Source organism: Poecilia latipinna, unplaced genomic scaffold (assembly GCF_001443285.1).
Source record: "Poecilia latipinna isolate Pla-1442-1.1 unplaced genomic scaffold, P_latipinna-1.0 Scaffold1807, whole genome shotgun sequence".
Taxonomy (NCBI): Eukaryota; Metazoa; Chordata; class Actinopteri; order Cyprinodontiformes; family Poeciliidae; genus Poecilia; species Poecilia latipinna.
In genome coordinates this window covers 15,724-36,471 of record NW_015114423.1, presented here as the reverse complement: position 1 = coordinate 36,471, position 20,748 = coordinate 15,724, and the positions used below count along the sequence as shown (strand labels likewise).

The window sequence follows — 20,748 nt, the reverse complement described above, 5'->3', positions numbered from 1 at the left end:
ATGACTATATCATGATTAGTTTTTCAGGTAAAATTGTAATTTGTAGTATGACTTGCTTTACATTTTTTTTATTGGAAATATATGATGATGGTGTTGTGTATTTTCCCTTCCAGTGCAAGACCACAGAACGGATGACCTGAGTGATTTCCTGAGACAAAGTAATATTCCTGAGGAAACTATCAAGACCATGCTGAGAGAGAAGGTATGAGCTGAAAAAAAAAAATCAGTATTTCAAAAATTAGTTTTTTTAAAGCACATGTCTAGCAATACAAATAATTTGCATGCAATTCTAATTCCATTTTTGTGGTTTTAAACAAATGATTTTTTATTGCCCTTATTTAGATTGATACCAATGTCATCCAGGTCATGACAGATGAAGAGTTAAAGAATTATTTGCCATCATATGGAGACCGCATAGCTCTGTTAGGATACTGTAAAAGAAAGGAAAATGGCCCCCCTAACAGTTGTAAATTAAAACTGTTTAAGCGCCTGAAATCAAAGATGGGTAAAAGAAGAACTGTTCATAGCTGCGGTACGGAAAAAGAATCAGATGGCTGTTGGCCTTTTCTTTCCAAATGGGAGAAATAGAGAAGGATCCATAGCAGATTTTGAAATAGATCTGAAAGATTATCAGGAAGTGGCAACTGATGACAAAACCAATGTTGGACAAATGTTTCATGTTACAAAAACCGACTATTCTCAGGTTTTACCTGACCACCCGTAAAAAGAAGGCTAACCAGTCAGTCAGTGAAGATGAAGTTTTGTCTTCACCTTTTTTTCAGGATCAAGACAGTTCTCTGAATCAGCCCTCCTCTTCATCTGCTGTAAATGTTGGAACGACCAACCAATCTACAATATCCACAGAAGACTTCATATTTGTTGGAAACATAACAAATCATGACAATATTAACTTTTCACTTCATTCTGCAGAGCTCAGGGAGGAGGATTTGGATAGCAGTAACATAGTGTTTCTAGGACCGTTTTCTGACAGTGAGCCACAGATTTTGGGTGACACTTTGCCAATATCCCCTCAATTCTCATCATCTGTCAAGGCAGTGAAGAAGATACTGGTAGTTCACAGAGGTCAGGTACTTCCTGAGCTCATAGCACACTTCTGTGATGATGGACTTCTAGATAGAGACTTCAAAATCCAACTTGTCCTGCCAGATGGAACACCTGAGATGGGTTATGATGACGGAGGAGTCGTTAGAGACTGTCTTTCTGAATTCTGGAAAGAATTCTATGACCAGTGTACTACAGGAAACACTTACAAAGTACCTTTTCTGAGACATGATTATGGACAACAGCAGTGGGAGAGTGTAAGCTGACTAATTGTTTTTGGATGGACAAGAGAGAAATATCTTCCTATGAAGATTGCACCTGTCATACTAGAGCAAGCAGCTTTTGGACAGGTAAAAAGTGAGGTGGTGGAGAATTTCCTTAAGTGCATGCCTGAATCTGAGCGTTTTGTGTTTCAGTCGTGGCAGTCAGACTTCAGCAGTGTTGACAAAGAAGAATTGATAGAGATTCTTGATAACTACAGTTGCAGACGAATGCCCACTGCCAGCAATGTAAATGAAATCCTCCAGGAGCTTGCACACAAAACACTTGTCCAAGAGCCTGCTTACGTTATTGAACAGTGGGCCAAAACACTCAGTATCACCGGGAACAGCTTCCAGGACCTTTCTTCATTGTATGAAAACTTGGAACCAAGTGCAAGAAAAGTTTTGAAGTCCATTGTCTTTCCTCAGGAAATGAATATTCATCAGAAGGATATTCAAAAGTACGTTAGCACGTATATCAGGAATGCAGATTTGCAGCATCTGTCCTTGTTTCTAAGGTTCTGCACAGGCTCAGACCTGTTCCTGGATAAGAAAATTCTTATCGATTTCACAAAGATTCAAGGGTTTCTCAGAAGATCTGTGTCCTTGAGCTGTCAATCTATTATGACAGGTATCCAGATTTCAGTGCTGAAATAAACAAGGTTTTGGAGTCTAACGTATGGGTCATGGACATTATTTAAAGTTTTGAAAGTGGTGGAGGTAGAGGGTGGAGATACATAGTTGTGGAACTCCGAAAAGAAAAAAAAAGAGATTAAGGTCGCTATTTAAAGTAACAAGTTGCCTATCAAGATCTAAGTAGATGTTTTGAGGATTTTCCCCCAAATTTGCTAGAGTTTAAGGCTTTAGAGATAACACTTTACCTGGGTGACATTATCCTTCCCAAACTTTCTCCAGATGTAATAAAAAGGATCAACTGTTTGTAATAGGTAAATGCTGGTTTGTGCAGCACAGCTGTTGGTTTGTTTAAGGGTAGGTTGTCAAAACTCAACAAGGCTTCTTAGCACTACTCTTCTAAAAATGTCAATGATTTGGAATCTGCAGTGATTTTTGCTGCAAAAAACTGCATTGTTAATACTTTCTGTTAGGATTAAGTACAAAATGTTTGTACTTAATACAAACATTTTGTATTAAGTGTTGTCTTAGGCATTTGTAAGCCATGAGGTGTTGTCACTTATGAATGACATTTGGACTTTTACATATTCAAAGTTGAAGTTGGAAAAATCATAGAGCACAAACTGTTCAAAATTATTTTATGTGAATTACTAAGGGGTCCTTTCACTCCCTACATATAATCTTTAATCTCTTAATGACTTTCAGTTGATAGAACACATTTATGTACATTTTAGTTATACATGAAGCATCTTTTTAAAGTTATCATTTGTAATGTAATCAGTACAGAATTGACATTGTCCACATTATCTCAAACATAAAAAAAAATAAATATGGCTACTTTACTGTTTTTTTTGGTTAAAAATGTGCAGCATTTAATGTCAATTACTTAATTATTATTGCCAAAGAAATGTCTTATTGTAAGGAGTAGAGTTATTCGACCACACATCCAGAAGCATTTTCAGATCTGTTGACTTTCAGGGGAGCAGCCATGATGCCAGACAACAAAATGTAGCTGACTTTTGTTATGCCATAATTAACATGTTAATTGTTAGCTGACATAATAAATCATAAGAGGAAAAGTGAAAATGACTGTGGGAAATATTTAAAAGTTCACAGCCATAAAAAACAAAAATAGGAAATATTTATTGTTGTATCTTTTTATGACAACTGTGTTGACAGTTGTACTTGTTACATTGCATTCATATTCATAAAAAATCGTTTTCTGATTTTTTAATAATGAGATACTATCTTATTATTATGAGATACAATCTCATTATTTTGAGACATTATCTCATTATTTTGAGATGCTCTCTCATTATAATGAGATACTTTATTATTTTTTAACAGAGTGGCGGAAATGGGCTTCCATATGATCTCAACCTGAAAGGACACTTAGATTGATTAGTGTGAGAACTGTGAACAACATCAGTGTCTCACTTCACCAATGTACTTTTTGAAGAATGGTCAAAATGTCTGCTAAACCCACTCCCAGTCCTGAGACACATTTTCAATAAGAGCTGATGTTGTGATAGGAACAGGTGAGCCTACAGATCAGGAATGAGATGTCTTTAAATATCATGTGTATGAAGAAGTAAGTGACCCAATGCTTTTGTTAATATAGTGTACATTCAAGCATAAAAATCATTTTGTGCATAAACTCAGAGGACTAATTTCATTCTGACTTATTTCTTGTTGTCATAACAACAAACATGTAACGCTAAAAAGAAAAGTAGAGTCTTTAAGCAGCTTAATTTTCCATATTACTCGAAGGTTTTATAGCATAATGACATCCATGAAACATTCTTGATGGAATTATTTGATGTGCTCAGTCAAAGCACGTCTGAGCACATGTCAAATAAGTTTCACCATCATATTTGTTGTGAACAGTTTTTGTTTATTCAATGCAATAATTAGATTAAAGCGAGTCTTAATAAAGCAGCATTTAGAGGAAATGTGATGACATTTGAGACGGGTGTTTTCTCAAGATGGTGAAACTTTGATGTGTTTGGTTCCAACTCAAAATAACCATTTTAACCACTTGATAAAAACCAATATTTTTAAAGTTATCAAATACCTGTTTATCCACAAAACCCCATAAAATAAACTGAACTGGAAGCAACAGTCTGTTTCAATGGCACTGCATTCTCATCTCATACATTATTACATTTATGCGGGCCTGAATACTACTGATTGACAATGAAATAGAATGCAGATTTTTCCCTTCTTAACAAGATAAAGAATTTATTTAACAGAAATTACAACTAAAATATTGAAAATCACAATCACTGCCATTTCTATGATTACATGTACTAAATCTGGAAACATACAGACAGCTATCTTACAGGAAGAGTCAGAAGGGACAGGTGCAAAAGAAAAATCAAAGCCAGAAACGCAAAACATGAACCAATGGACAAAAGTGAGGTATGAACTGTTTCTTAGAAAAACAGAAATCTGTGGGAAACATATTTGAAAAGAACACCGTCAGGCTAAAATTAAATAACAGATAAAATCATTTTAAAATATAGAGAAAGCCCAGAATAAAGAGAATGGAGGAGGGAGAGAGAGATAAAGATGAAGACAAGATTTAAAAGATTAAGATATTTTACGTTTCAGCTTTCATACACAGGTTAGACAGTGACTGCTAATAAAAACGGCAGAACTCCACTTCAGTCTGAACACACTTCTGTCATGGGAAATGTAGAGCAGAAAAATACCCACAGTTTAACTTCACTATTGTAGAAATACAACTGTATCAGGAAACATCAAAAAATGGAAGAGAAGTTATCAAAGAAAATATTTTCAGAATCTTTTTATAGAAATAATAATTTCAGGCTTTTCAGGCTACTTACTATGGCTCATTTTCTGATAATTAAATTGTTATTCTTGTATAAGACAATAACAAATTCAAGGAATGTAAAGAATATAAAAAGCATAAACTATGAATATAAATAAATAAATAATCCAGGACAGGACAATTCAAAGTGCTAGAAAGCAAAAGGATTTCTTTCATGTCATAGTTGTGTCAAGACAAGAAGGCCAGTTGCTCAGAATAGTACCGAAATATTACGTCAAAATATGGAAGTAGATCAGTCTGGTTTGCATGATGTAGAACAGGGGTGGGCAGTCCTGGTCCTCGAGGTCCGGTGTCCTGCAACTCTTAGATGTCTCCCTGGTCCAACACACTTGAATCCAACAGCTGAATCTCCTCCTAACTGCAGTCAGGTTCTCCAGAGTCCTGCTCATGACCTCATTATTTGACTCAGGTGTGTTGAAGTAGAGGCACATCTAAAAGTTGCAGGAGACCAGCCTGGAGTTAGGGTATGGCAAAGTAAGGCAAGCATAAATTCCATCCATCAATGATAAAGACCTGTGAACATGTTATAAGAAGCAAGAAGGACAGCTTTTTGCTCCTTTCTTTTAGGCTAAATGAAACCGGGGAGCTGAGTGAGAAATCTAGGAGCATCTATGCTTGGCATCAGGCGCGGTCGCTCTTACCAAGGTCATCGAAGGGCATGACAACTGTCAGCAAGTCACTCACGCGTCCACGCAGACCATTGGTGCAGATGGCCACCACTCGTATCTCGTAGGTAGAATTGGGCAATAAGTCATCTAGTATTGCCCCCTAGTGGTGAAAGATGAGATCCACTTTGACCGTACAGTTTAATCAACCCAACTAGTTCAAAACTAATTTTTCATTTCTCACAGTAGTTTGGTCATACTGTAGCTGCCATCTAAAAACTCTTGTATCTGGTAAAACTGGAGCTGAAGTTTCTAGGAAAACATTGTTGTTTGTCTGCATATGTGTGTTAGTATGATTCATTAGACACATTTATAATCAGTTAATACATATAAACTACAGTGTGATTCATAATAAATGTTTTACTTTGATTCAGTTGGCAGCTTATCTCAGTCTGAATGATGTGCTCTTGTCTCTAGTTTCTGTATGGTTAACTTTTGGATGATTACTCACAGTATCCTGATATCCATCGGTCAGGTATTCAGACAGGACAGAGTCCTCTGCCTTGGCCAGTTGGTAGGCGATGGAGTACTTCTCAATGTTGGCGTCATACACCGCCCGTGGCCGCTCCCATATCACCAGCAGGCTGCTGAGGTTCTGGGGAGCTGCCTGGATGCTCTCAGGCTCTGAACTGCACACTGACAGAAAAACACACACCAAATTTAAATAAAGACATCAGGAAGCAATTGCTATCTGCTAGAAGATGTGGCATAACATTACTGACGCAAAAAAACATTGGAACCAGTTTATTTTTTATCTACTTTAACATCAGTATGAGACTCTAGTTGTTCCTACCAACATCACCGCATCACACAAAATTTGGATAATTTGTTTTACAAGCAGATAACATGCATGTTTCTAATATTATACAGAATTATCAAAAATTTAAACTAAACATCAGCACCAACTAATATTTTATTATAAAAGATGTAACTTATATCATTGACCGTCTAGCAGGAGTGTACTGGAACACAGTATTTTCCAGAAGTATGTCTTGAACATTTTCACATATTGTTGCATTTTAACCACAAATTTAATTATATGTTATTTGGATTTTATGTGAAAAGATGAATACATAGTTGTGAATAATTCTGAAGTAATTTTCAAAATGTTTTACTAGTAACCAATCAATCAAGTTTATTTGCATGGCACATTCCAGCAACAAGGCAGTGCAGAGTGCTTTACATAATAAAAATAAAAATGCAAATTCATAAATTACAGTCAACAATTTTACATTTTGTCAAGTGCCACCATTACACATCAAAAATGTTGTTCAGTATTTTATTAATTATGGTTTAAAAGCAACTCTAAACAGGTGGGTTTTTAGTCTAGACTTAAAGGAAGTCAGTGTTTCAGCTGTTTTACAGTTTTATGGAAGCTTATTCTAGATTTGTGGTGCATAGAGGCTGAATGCTGCTTCTCCTCGTTTGGTTCTGGTTCTGGGGATGCAGAGCAGAACCAGAAAACCTGAGAGGTCTGAAAGGTTGGTACAACAACAGCAGATGTTTAATATTGTGGTGCTAAACTGTTCAGTAATTTAAAACTAACAGTGTTTTAGCGTATATTCTCTGAGCTCCAGGGAGCCGTGGAAGGACTTTAGAACTAGGTGATGGGTGATGGGCTCTATCTTCCTGGTCTTCCGTCTCTTTACCAAAGATGAGGGTCTGATATAACGCAGACTGGTACACTGAAAGCTTTACTTTTTGACTCTTCACTCACCATAACACATCAGAGCAGAGCCCATGTTGCTGCAGAAAAAACCTCAATCTGTCTGTTCATCTCTTGTTTCATCCAACCACCATGAACAAGACACCAAGATACTTAAACTGCTCCACTTGAGGCAGAAACTCACTCCCAATCCCAGTCACCTCACACTGAACTGTGAACCACTCCAGAACACGCTGAAGGTTGTACCCTGAAGAAACCAGTAAAACCAGATCATCTGCCAAAAGCTGCAGATAATCACATTGATCACACTGGCAACAAGCTTGACTTTGTGCCAACAATGCAGACACAGCTGTAGCTTTGGGCCTGCAGTGCTTGGATAGAACCCATCCAATTGCAGCACACATTTTAGTTTTAGGAGTATTTTTACTACGCTGTACTTTTTACTTTTAGTGGAATAATTTTATCATAAAGCATTGCTTCTCTTACTTGAGTAAAATTTATGGATTTCCAACCCACTGAAGAATACCAAAACTTCAACAGACACACACCTGCAATTTTTGTTAAAATTTCAGAAGATTTTTATTGAAAAAAAATATGATATGGAAAGGTTTTCTTTTGCCTGATTTTGTTAATTGTTTTTGTTATTTATATGAATTAGTCATTTTTGCTCTTAAAATACAAACATTTCCATTTAACTTTACATTTTGGTCAGATTATGTAATTATTAAATATTAAGCAACTAGTAATTTGAGTGATTGCTCAATACTTGAGTGGACTTTTTAGTCTTGAGTAATTCTTGGATGACTACTTTTAACTTTCACTTGAGTAAAAATATATTAAAGTAATGTTACTTTCACTTGAGTACAATTTTTGGGTTCTCTGCCCACCTCAGGTTATAATGAAGCTGTAGGAGATCAGCAGTCAAGTAATTGTGAAATCTAGGTGAAGGTCTGTATAGAAGGCAGGGTTAGGTGCAGGTAAGTGCAACCCAGACAGAAATGTCATGGCCTCATTGTGAAGTTGCTGGGACAGGTGAATGAGAGCGCTAGCATTGGTATGCTGAAAGATACATATCCAAATGCATTACTGTGAAGGTCATAGATCAGGTGTGTGTGGAGCAGAATATCAGGACATTTTTGTAGATGATGATCACAAAGAGAGGAGAAAGCGGTCCATAAACTGTCATGATGTGATGCTGGATGATTGTGGATCCAAATGCAGAACAGTGGATTTTTGTTCTGCATTTGAACAGAAATAGATGATGAAAAAGGAATTTAATGAAAATGATGAACGGCAATAAAGTTACAAGATTCCAACAAGCCAGGGCACAAACGCAAAACACAAAGTTCAATTAAAAGCAACCGGTAAAGAGCCACTAAGGAGACATGGGAAAGTGATGAGTACACAAAGGATCCAGTGAGGAGTGATTAAGAATGAGAAGCTTCAGTACCAGGGAGGTGAATGAACAAAAGACCTGGACTGATGAGCTAACTGACTGAGGTGTGAGTGGAGGGAGCAGGAAGAAGATTGAGGGACAGAGAGACTGAATACAGATGGGAACAAAAAATAATTCTAACACAAAGAATAACTAGACAAAAAAAAAAAAACTAATAAAACTAGTGTGACAAAGAATAACTGTAAGCAAGAAATAAACATAACTAGAAACACTAAGAAGAATTGAACCAGAGGAAAGCAGGAATAAGACAGATCTAATCAAACTAAGAAACTAACACAAAATAATAATGAAACTAGAATCAAGTCAAACTACAAAACATCCCAACAGCCCAGAAACCTAACAAACTGTGGGTAAAACCTTGAGAGCAGTGGCAGCAACTTGTGACAGGATCCTTTAGAACCAGAACTTGCCCTTATTTTTGTCACCTTGCCTTTAAGGTGGAGGAACAGAAAAAGGCTGTTGATGAGGCCTGATGCATCAACAACACAGAGTGGTGGCTACAAAGCTGAGCAGCAATCAAACTTGGTGAAAAAGCTTAGACCAGTACACTGATGTTGGACGATGAGTTTATTAAGGTCAAAAGGGTCTCTGTACCTGAAACATTACCTGTTTAAATCCTAGAAACTTACTGAAAGCCACTAAGCAACTCTGTGGGTATGAAATTTACTGGCGACCAGAGAAGAGAAGACAGGAGTTATATGAGCTCCCCTGCTTAGAAAGGTTAAAGAATATGCCATGCTTTTATGAACAACAAGCTGTATTCAAAAAAATTATAGTATTTCAAAAATAGTTTTTTTCATGTCAGACTGAAGCAGACGAAGCTGAGCAAAAACTGGCCAGAAGAACCAGTAAGGACGTTTCCTGATGACTGTTGTTTTTCTTTTATCACGATTAATTGAAATCTTAAGCCATATTAATAGATACAGATAAAGTATACCAGGCTGCTGCTGAACACATCTAGCTGTCTTTATCAAACTTGTAACTGATTTTATTGGTCTGACCGTTATTAGACACAGGGCCTCCAAAACATTTCTACAGTACTGGGAAAGGTTGTGAGTGTTACTGAGGCTGAGGTCCCTGATTGGTTAATCTGATGATTTATTTCTGGACCTCTGTGTCTTTGTAAAGTTTATTCATATGACATTCGTGGTACAGAAACAAAATAACTGGCTTCCATCTGACTGCATAATGGAGTTTGCAGTTTATCTAAGCTGATGAGAGATTAGCTTATCCGAGTTAAAGCTATGTTTAGCCTCTAACAAGCCCTTCTGCTAAAGCTTCTGATGACAGGAAGTCTTTTCTGACTTCTCAACATTTTATCGCCACCATATCCATTTCAGATTTACCATCTAGCAGCCAGAACGTATATATGATATGGAATACTCAAATTTAAACAAAACAGGAAAGAGTTAAAATATTTACTGTGTTTTTCCAGAATGATTCTGGGTCAAACATAAGATTAACAGTACTACAGATGAAAGATAAATCAGATCTGGGATTATCAGTGATTAAAAGGGACAAAGGGATCTGTTACAATAGGTAGCAGGAGGCTCAGACTGTGCAAACACTGACACACTTCCTTCTCAGCAGAGTTGAAATAAAATCTCTGCTCCCACTACTCACAGCTTCTTTCTTGTGTGCGATTATGTGACAACGCATACCCAGACATATCAGTCAGGAGAAAAACCTTTATGTCCTTCATTTGCTCTCACAGGAAAACAGTTAAGGACAATTTTAGTGATGCATGGAAATATGATTTAGTTATGTTACGTCCATACGTCCCTTAACCCCCCCCCCAAAAAAAGAAATACAAAACCCCAAAAGTATTAAAGTTGGACCTGGTGAGCCGATCAAACAGAACAAAATGGTACAGAATGGTACAGGGGCCAACCCTATACAGGGCCGTCGAAGCCCCTACTAGTACCGGACTAAAGCAAAAGGAACCTAATGCAAAAGATTGAAAACAGGACAACCGGTCCCACCAGACCAAAATCACAACGAAAAAACAAACAAACAAAGGCTAACAGAAATACCACATAGCAGGCTGGAAACCTCAGCTGCGGCCCACAGCGACTGGACGAGCGCGCACTGCGTCAAGACACGTCCCCTGTGGTGGTGGAGCGAGCGGAAGCGAGTGGAAGAGCGGAGATCCCCAACATGCCGAAACCCAGCCTATTTATAGGCGGACCAACAGCGCCACAAATTAACGTAATAAAATGAATTACCAAAAATAAGAAATTAACCAGACTCCAAAATATTTTAACAAAAGGTCATTCTAGTAAAGTCTACAAGAAAACAAAGAAAAAATAGACAAATTATCATAATGTGCCCAAAGCACATAACAGTGACTTCCCAGCTTTGACCACAAGAGGGCAGATTCAGCTGGTTTCATAACTATTTGATTGAAATGAATTCATTTTGTTTGCATTTATCTGCAGGTAGTTTTTGTTCAGCCATGTTGAGTTCAGACAGTTTGAACATCTTGGAAGGTCGAAGAGTAATACAATCGCATGTCATCAGCATACAGATGAGCAGAATTTAAACTGCTGCATAAAAACAGTCTCAACAGTTGCAAAATGTTCAGACTGGAGTTTGACCAACCTGGAATTTGCACCTCCTCAATGCCTGTGTAGGAGGAGAACACCTGTCCCACGAACTGCTCCTGCTGATCCCTGAAGTTGTTCTGCAGGTAGTCCATCAGCATAACGTATCCAGCCTGCTGCATCGTCATCACCTCACAGAACATCTCCAGCTGTAAACAGGAGGACCCAAAGTAGCCTTAGAGCAATAATAGCAGTAGGAAGCATGATGTGTCTGACAGCTTGTTAAATATAGCTGTGGTGAAATAAAGCATTTTAATTTCATACTCCAAAAAAAAAAAATTTTTTTTTTTTTTTTGAGTATGAACACATTTTTTCCAATATGTAGAAGCGACATGTAAATGCCCTGCTTCACTATTTTTACTGGATATGCGAGATGCTGCTCATCAAATTAATACGGTGACCACCATCGGACAGGTTTGGTGTAATCAGGTGTTTTGACTCCATGTCACAAAGGGAAAGCATTTACTTATTTTATTTCAAACAAGATAGAAAAAGTACCTATTAGCTGAGAGAAGCAAATGATTCTGACTATCAACCTGGAAAAGTGTTCTGAAAGTGTCCTACTGACCATTTGTCAGTAGGAACAGTTGCCATGGATTCCTGAGCAAGTCCTGCTGGATCAGGTTAAATTAGACATTGTTTTACAAATTGTGCAAAGTATCAACATCTGCAGGAATCTGCAGTCCACAGCCATCTTATTAAACATTAATGTTTGTGATCATGCAAAAGATTGAAGTGCCTGTTTGGATGAGTTGTTTGGATGATGCATTGAGACCAATGTTCAGCCAAATGCAACTTCCAAAGGACCCACATTTGTGTCCCCAACATTTCTCTCCAGAAGATGTAGAGTCATTTGTATGAGGAAAACTGTGAAGGATCTAACAGAAACATCAGAGACAGGAAGCTCTTTGAAATGCCACCGATACCGATTGTGAAACCAGGGATCCGAAACCGGACCGAAAACCAGACCTGACACAGAGCTACTTAGAACTACTTACCGGATCACACAGTCTGACCAGAGGTACGTGTTATTCATTGTTTCACTCATGAGGCTGAAGGTGGCAGCAGTAACACAAACACTGGCTTCTTTCCTCTTACCCCGTTTGGTTCTCCTCATCTTCATTAGGAGGACCATCAATTTCAATCCGCTCCGGTTCAAATTGAAAAGGTTTAAAGACGTTACTAATTTCTGATTTGGCTTGACAAAGCTAACTCAATCGGACTTATCATATGTAATTTACCCATAATGAATTTCAGTGTAAACAACATGATGTCAGTGTGTCAACATTTTATTTAAATATATAAAAATTAAACAACCTACAGTATCATTAGTGTGTTGGTTTTACTTTTGAAATAAATATTTCTCAAAAAAAGTCTATTGTTACAAGTAATTGTGGTTCCCTTTAATAACAATCCCATACATGCCATGTTAATAAGCTGGCCTACTATGAACTTTCCTTGGAACAGACACTTCTGTATTTCCTAACAGCAGAGATCAAACACTGTAGCAAAAGGGCAGTCTCTGTACTGTGGTAACCACGGAAACCAGACTGAAAGGTTTCAAAGTGGTTGGTCATCTTTAGGAAGCCAACGGCTTTTTCAATAATTTTACTGGTGAATGGAAGGTTGGAGACTGGCCTGTAATTCTGCAGTAATGATTTTTTTTCTCTTTATCAGTAGTTTGGTAACTGCTGTAGGGGAAAACACCTGATGAGAGGGATGAGTTTAACATTTGAATCAGGTCAGATGACATGACAGGCAGGGAAAATTATATATACATCCATTATCATGCTCGTGACCCTACTAGGGGTGTAGGCCCTACCCCTTGTAGGTTCACGAGGGGTGCTGGTGCCTATCTCCAGCAGTCAACAGGTGAGAGGATGGGTCAACCTGGACAGGTCACCACTCCATAGCAGAAAATGGTAGATCATGTGTTGCTATTTTTATGCTGTGACAGATTAAAATGATCTTTTTTACTATGTCCTGATGTAAGACATTCACACAGCACCAAGATTAATTCAATTCAAATGAATATAGGGTCACAGCAGCTGTACACAGAGGTTCTTTCTCTTCCAGCATTTTCATAGCTTCATCCAAGTTTTGTGTATGGAAAACTTGGAGGAATATAAATCTGATTATTATAGTCTTTTGTCTATGAGTTTGTCTGTATCTGCATTAGGTGAGTCACTGACTCATCAGTTACAAAGCACAATATGCTCTTAACCTCACGAAAAACACTGAGCTCGAAGCATCACCTAAAGTCATTAAGTACTGACTGAGTGAACCTGGCTGGAATGTAAACCAGTTAGAACCTGTCGTACAACTTCAAAGACACAGCCAGTGTAGAAGTAGCACGAACCTCAATAAGCCATGTCTCCTCTGTGATGTTCAAGTCTCGCATTTTAAACTTATGAGTCCATCCGCATTCTGGAAATAGTTTTAAACAAAATAATAATAATAATATGGATGCCCTACTGTTAAAATGATTAAATGATTATTGTTGTTTTGAATTTTTACGTGTGTGTGTGTGTGTGTGTGTGTGTGTGTGTGTGTGTGCGTGCACATGTGAATGTTTCCATAGCTTTAATGTCCAAACTGAGTCTTGTATGACGGTGTTTGCTTTCCATGAGGTCTACCTATGCATGACTGTCACACACACATACTCTCAGGCCAGCCTTTCACACACAAACACACCTGATGTGCTGACAGCTTTCTCTGCCCCACCCAACACTGCTTCATTCCCTGTATTGTGGAATGATAATTTACCCTTTCAACTCTGTGAGTGAAGGCATAAAAAACTGTTTTAAGGACCATTACAGTAAATGTGATTCAGAACCTCTCCTACCATGAACCATCCACCTTCCTGCACAAGCAAACTGGTTACCTAGTGCTCTTTGCATATTGAACTATTTACATAGTTCAATGTGCAAAGTTAGTCCTGTAAAGCTAACTTTTTTATCAACTCTCCATTACTGTAATTTGTTCATTGTAAAGCTAAGTATTTTTATTGCTAATACTGACACCTAATTTCTCACCTGCTCATCAGATATGGCCACCTTGTTCTTAAAGACGATCCACTCGACAGTCTCGTCGCAGGTCGGTGTGGTCAAAGATCCATTGTAGATGAAGTACTTCTCTGTGGAGTTTGGCAGGAGACCTTGCAGAGTAAACGGTGACACTGCTGCACTCTTTCCTAGACAGCAAATGAGAAAAACAATGAAAGACATGCAAAAGAAGTGAAGGGCAAAATAGAAGGTGAGGAAACTAAAGAAGCTGTTGTACCATATCTGCTCACACTGTTGATACCACTGATGATGGGAGCGTAGTTCATATTGTCTTCAGTGCTTGTCTGAACCAAAGGGAAAACAAAAATCATAATTAGTTTTTACTGATTTGAGATTTACTCTCAAACCTGAATATTTCACCTGTAAAAATACTGACAAAGAGTAAAATTGAGTTGTGATACCGAAGTTTCCCCTTAAATTAGTGTAATCCTTTACACTGTTGTAGTTTTTAATATTAACACATGCTTCTGTTTTCAATACTTATTGAAAACATATTAGTGACCTTCAAATATCTCCCAGTAATTTTAGTCTCCTCAAAGTTTTGAGTTTCTGTTTTTCCATATCAGTTAATTGATGCTTTACGCTTCAACTAAAAATATTTCCATGATAATGATATTTAGCAGATTGCAGCTCATCAATAATTTTGTTCTTTAGACCTTTTCAAAAACACCATGTAAGATGTGATTGTCTTTAATGCTGTTGTACAGTAAGGTCCTCTAAACTGTTGTTCTAATGTTATCAATAACTGATTAGTAAAGGCATGATTCGAAATGGAATCAGTTCTAAATCATTAGCGCCAAGTCATTTCTGTGGCTACATATTTATATACTTAAAAAATGGCACCTACTTACCATACACTAATTAATTCTGTGAAATTCATAATGTGCCTTGATCACCATTGGATCACAGTAACGTATCAGCTCACCTAATGCTTAGACACACTCCTCCTAAAGCTTCATGTTGGCAATTCAATATATCACTTCTTAGAAATGAAAAATTCTGCAATTTATTTCGTAGCACCGTAAAAACCTTTATAGAAATTAATGCAGGCTTGGTAAAGGAATACCAAACGACTAGGAAAGAGCTAAATTCATTGTTAAGACAAAAAGCTGAATTCCTAATTCACAAAACTAGAAGGAATTATTTGAATGGCTCTAGACCAGGGATGGGCAATTCCAGTCCTCAAACTTTTAGTTGTGTCTCTACTTAAACACACCTGACTCAAATAATGAGGTAATTTGCAGAACTCTGAAGAACTTGACTGCACTTAGGAGGTGATTCAGTCATTTGATTGAAGCGTGTTGAACCAGGGAGACATCCAAGAGTTGGACGACACCGGCCCTCGAGGACTGGGATTGACCACCCCTGCTCCAGACCGAGCCTTTTACCGGCCTTAAGGCCTTATGAGAAATACTCCAACATTATGTCCATCCAAACACCTACTGGTATCTTAACTGAACCCTGTGAAATTAATTTGGTATTCAAAACGTATTACTCTTCCCATTACTCATCTGAAGTAGTGTTGAATGCTGGGAACTGTGAGCAGTTTTTTCGGGATCTTCAGCTCCCTACTCTTGCTACTCAGGATTCAGAGAAACTTAGTGTCTCCATTACATTTGAAGAGTTTGTCTCTATGAAACCTTGCCTATATGAAAAAGGCAAATCCCCAGGCTAGGACAGTGTCCCACCAGAGTTATACCTTGCCTTCTGGAACATTGCCATTGTTAGATGTGATTAATGTGGCATTGGACAAAGGTTCATTTAATTCAAGCAACAATGCCACAATAATCACATTACTTCTCAAACCTAATAAGGACCCAGCTCAATGCAGTAACTACAGACGCTTGTCCCTCTTAAATGGGGATGTCAAATTCTATGTGAAAATGCTTGACATGCGACTCAGTAGATATTTATCTTGACTGATAAATAATGATCAGACCGGATTTATAAAAAGCAGATTGGCATCTGAAAATCTTCATTATTCATACAGCAAAAACAACTGATTTCCCATGTTCTGTCTTGTCTGTCAAGACTGGAGTGACCTTATCTCTGGGTCACCTTGGACAACTTCAAACTAAGTCCACAATTTATCCAAATGGTGAAGATTTTTTATGCTAACATGTCTGCGATGGTTTATACTGGTTCCTCTCTATTTCCCATAGTAAGGGGTACTCATCAGGGCTGGCCTTTTCTCCATTACTTTTTGCCCTCTCGCTCTCGAACCACTGGCCCAGAAAATTAGACAAAACCCCTCACTTCTTCCTGTCTCACTCAAGGACACTGAGCATTGCATATTCTAATATGCAATGCTCAGTGTCCTTGAGAAATATGTATAATAATATTATGCATATTTTTGTGGATGTAAAACAACAATTACAATAAAAATAACTGATTACAAAAAAAGACACTGAATAAATTTACAAAACAATTTCAGTGTGATTATTTTCATTGAAATTCAACATTCCAAACATACCTCAAACAAAACAGCTAGTGCTGTGATTCTGCCACTGGACTGGATTGTTTCATCTAAAGAGTCAAACTGATGAGCCTCATAGCAGTAGATCTGCATCTACAGGAGAAAAGCAAAACCTGTTATAATGGTTGTTTATTACTGGTATCAACATTACTTCTTTTGGATTCTAACTTCTAGAATCCAAAAGAAGTTTTCAAACAGGATAAGCATGCAAAGAGGCAAAAATATGTTGGACACCAAAAAGGTTTACTTAAAACATAAAATCCACAGAGAGGCTCCCCTCCCTAGGTCATTTTTATCAGACTGCTTTTATGTTAAAAAACATATACTCTAAGATTCTCCTTTAACATTGACAGTTTATTGGAAGGAATATTAACATTTACTACAGATTTTAGTTATTACTTAAACTTTGACTGGATTGTTTTGCTGTTTTTATTATTCTAGTTTGATCATTCTGTGTTGTTTAGTCTCTTTCTTTATTGGATCATTTCTGTTTTACTTTAGATCAGTCCTTATTGGTGTTTCTAGTTATGTTTATTGTTTCTAGTTAATACTTGTTGCTCTGGTTTAATTATATTTCTTAGCTCTAGTTATTCTTTAATATTAGATTTATTTCATAGTCCCCTGTGTACTCTCAGGGGACTCGCACGCCCACCCTCTGTGCCACTTTGTCTCTCTTTCTCTCCTCAGCCTGCCTTCTCCGCTCTCCCCTCATAAATCTCCCCAGTATATATATACAACTCATTCTCAGTTCCTCCTTGTTGGATACTCCCATCTAATCCTGCTAAATCCAGTTACCTCCTTATTGTCCCTGGTTCTTGTGATTTTTTTGTTCTGCTCTGGCTCCCTGTGTTCCCAGTATCCACCATGATTTTAAATTTATTGTTCTTTACTCTTTCATTAAAATCCACAAAATTTACTCGACGCCTCCGCCTGCTGCATTTGGGTCCTTCTACACAAACACATCAAAACTTCGCCATTTGTGAAAATATTGAAATGTGTTTAAAAACATTCAATTCTAACAAAAAGTGAAGAGAAGAAAATGCCTATCAGTAGCTGCATTAAATGGACTGAACTTATAAAGGTCTTTTCTAGTCACACTGACCACTCACAACATTTACACAATGGCGCTGTTCACCCAATCATAGCACAAACACACACACAGGCATAAACTAATACACGTAAGTCGGTGGTCAACTTGGGCTACATGCTTTGCCCAGAAGTAAATATATAGTGGGAAATAGTTTAATAAAAAATTGCTTTGCAGTCAACAGGAGACATGGTAAATGATCCGCACCAAAAGAAGTAGGAGTGATGTTGAATCAGGTCCTAGTTCACTGTCATTATGTGCCTGATCTGTTTTCACTGGACACCAGCAGGGATTGCGCTACATTATTTTGTTATCTGTCATTTTGATTGATGGGGTTGGAAAAAAAAAAAAAAAAACATCGATGGAACTTGTATTATGAATGACTCATCAACTGTGGTCTGAAAACAGTCTCACAACTTCCTCCTGGTGCACATGGAGTTGTACAGTCACCTGTGAGCAGTGACGGGCAGTAGGGCATTAAAAGTAATAAGTAACTTCCATGCAAACAGATTTCAATACAAAACTGTGACTTTGTGAACATCTTATGACAATCACATATGAGCATCCGTCGTCATGGAAGCAGACAGAGTAGATCAGCAATAGACAACATTAAGTATGGGAGAGTGCAGCAAAACTATGCAGCGTGGAAATACCGACATTAGTTAACATTTTCACCTGATAAACAGGTGAAAATAGATTTTTTTAAACTCATTATTACTCTGCACTTCAACTTTTAAGCGATGGAAATTTTACTAAGTCGCTGAATTTACATCTATTCAAATGAAGGAGTGTAAGTACAAAAATAATTGTACAAAGTTCTTTAAATATGAGGGAGGCTGTTGCGTTTCATAAAATTTTTGATAATGCAATGTGCATGAAGTTCAAAGAGCAAAACAAATTACGTTTTAAACTGAGATGGTTTCATTTGATTAAATGTTATATGAAGGAAGAAAAGAATTAGGCTGAAAAGTATATGGATAGTGTGTATTGTTTTTTGGTCACTAAGTAATGTATCTGAATAATAAAATAACTAATTACTTTTGAAAATAAGTAATCAGTAAAGTAACTTGGTTACGTAATCACTATTAAGTAACTAATTGCTATTTCCAAGTAACTTGACCAACACTGCTTGTGATTAATGAAATGTCTGGGAACATTTCTCCAAGTGATCAGAAGTCAGTCAGACTCTCAGGAGGAGGAATGTCCTGATCTCACAAACTCTTGCTTCAGTGGGAGAAAATCCCGCAGCACATGCTCCTTCTGCACTGGTGATTCTGCTTCCTGTAGTGGTCACAGATGCTAATAAGCATCCTGTCCAGAACTTTTCAGTGGACTGCCAGAGGCCAGATAGTAAGATGAATTGAGTGTCCAGGTCAGAGATGATGCTCTGATGGTAAATGTTGATGTTGATTTCTTGACCTCTGTAACATACTCTGCACATAAAGTTGAAAATCTCAGCTTGTCTGCATCAAGTGATCAGGGGTAAAAATTGTAATCCGTCAAAATGACAGATTGTCGTCAGATTTTTCATCACTGTTTAAACCAGTCAAAGATGGAATATATTTGGTTAACTCAAACCCTACAGCACACTTGAGTCTTCATGAGTTAGGTCTTACCTCTAAAGGATATTTGACTCCGTTCAGACTATGCTCCGAACCCTCTGAGGAGGCATTGCAGCGCCCCCAGTGGAAGGTGATGCGCCCAACTTTGAACATTGACCTGAGACCTCCTCCACTGACGTAGAAGTCTCCATCCACATTGACTGCCACTGACAGTAGAAAAGACAAAGATGTCACCTGCATGTGGGATGTGTGAGGAGGAATGTCATGGAGTTCAGGCTCTAAATTCAATTTTACACCAGAGACAACTTTGTGCTCAAAGTTCATAACACATTTGAAAAAAATACATTGCTTGTGCCAATTATCAGATGTACCAAAAACAAATATTCTATTTATCATTACAAACAGTAATAAAAAGCCTGAATTTGCGTCTAATTGTTGTCCTACAGCATAATTATGGATGCTATTGTTATTATTTCAATTTTTATATACTGTATGCTATATAGTTTGACATGAGTTGCATTCTGGTTGTCAGATAGAGGGCTGCCATTACATAGAATAAAGGGATATACACCGGGATACACATATGCAGAATGTAGCAGTACATGTGGCCCCCACATATCTGCTGGCTCCAACATCAGGCCACTGTGACATCTCTGCAACCTAAATGGCAGGAGGCTGACAAACAATAATACAACACACTCCTTCATGTTACTTAGAGATAATTTCCTTTGTGAATGCTCATACCCGTCTTGCCATCATTCTTGATTGTTGTGCTGTCAGTTGTCATACTCTCCCAACCATCAAACCTTAGCTTCTGGTACTGCAGCTTGACTGGAGCCAGGTCCTCATTGATGTTGATGGGAGACTGCTTTGCACTGCTGCATAAAGGAAACTTCTTGGCCCAATGTTTTTGGTTTAATCCTCCTGAAAGGCATACAGAGAAATTTTGTTGAAGTGTATATTTGACCATCTCCTTTCTATCACTGAAATAGAACACCTGACCAATGATAAAATAGGGAAATTATTGTGTGAAACTAGACACTCCAGTCTAGCATGTGGTAGCACATGCTCTGTTTAGAAAAATAATAAGAATAAGTAAAAACATTTTCTATTGCGCAAACCTTATGTCTTCAATCGGGCCCAAGAAATAAACAAGGTTTAGTATGAACATGGTTGAACATGTAACCAGGGGTGAAAGTAGTTTTAAATTCTTGGGGGTACTATAAAAATAAATAAATAATCATTATATATTAGAGGTGTGCCGATCGATCGGTCACCGATCATAATCGGCCGATTTTCATGAAAAAGTGCATGATCGGTGATCATTGGCTCTTGCCGATACCGATCACCTGCATCTCA

At 37.7% G+C, this 20,748-nt stretch overlaps 1 protein-coding gene across 1 annotated transcript in view; it reads right to left on the bottom strand.

The window, feature by feature from the left end:
* LOC106934444 (receptor-type tyrosine-protein phosphatase zeta-like) overlaps positions 1-20,313 on the bottom strand; it is a gene marked incomplete at its 5' end in the record, with an annotated part of 61,874 nt that extends 41,561 nt beyond the window's left edge. The window contains 8 exons of the mRNA XM_015014342.1: positions 5,451-5,577; positions 5,926-6,110; positions 11,198-11,348; positions 14,235-14,392; positions 14,482-14,548; positions 16,738-16,833; positions 19,444-19,595; positions 20,134-20,313. Of these exons, the coding sequence (XP_014869828.1) occupies positions 5,451-5,577; positions 5,926-6,110; positions 11,198-11,348; positions 14,235-14,392; positions 14,482-14,548; positions 16,738-16,833; positions 19,444-19,595; positions 20,134-20,313 (1,116 nt within the window). The remainder of the gene's footprint in view (positions 1-5,450; positions 5,578-5,925; positions 6,111-11,197; positions 11,349-14,234; positions 14,393-14,481; positions 14,549-16,737; positions 16,834-19,443; positions 19,596-20,133) is intronic.
* Between the last annotated feature and the right edge of the window lie 435 nt (positions 20,314-20,748).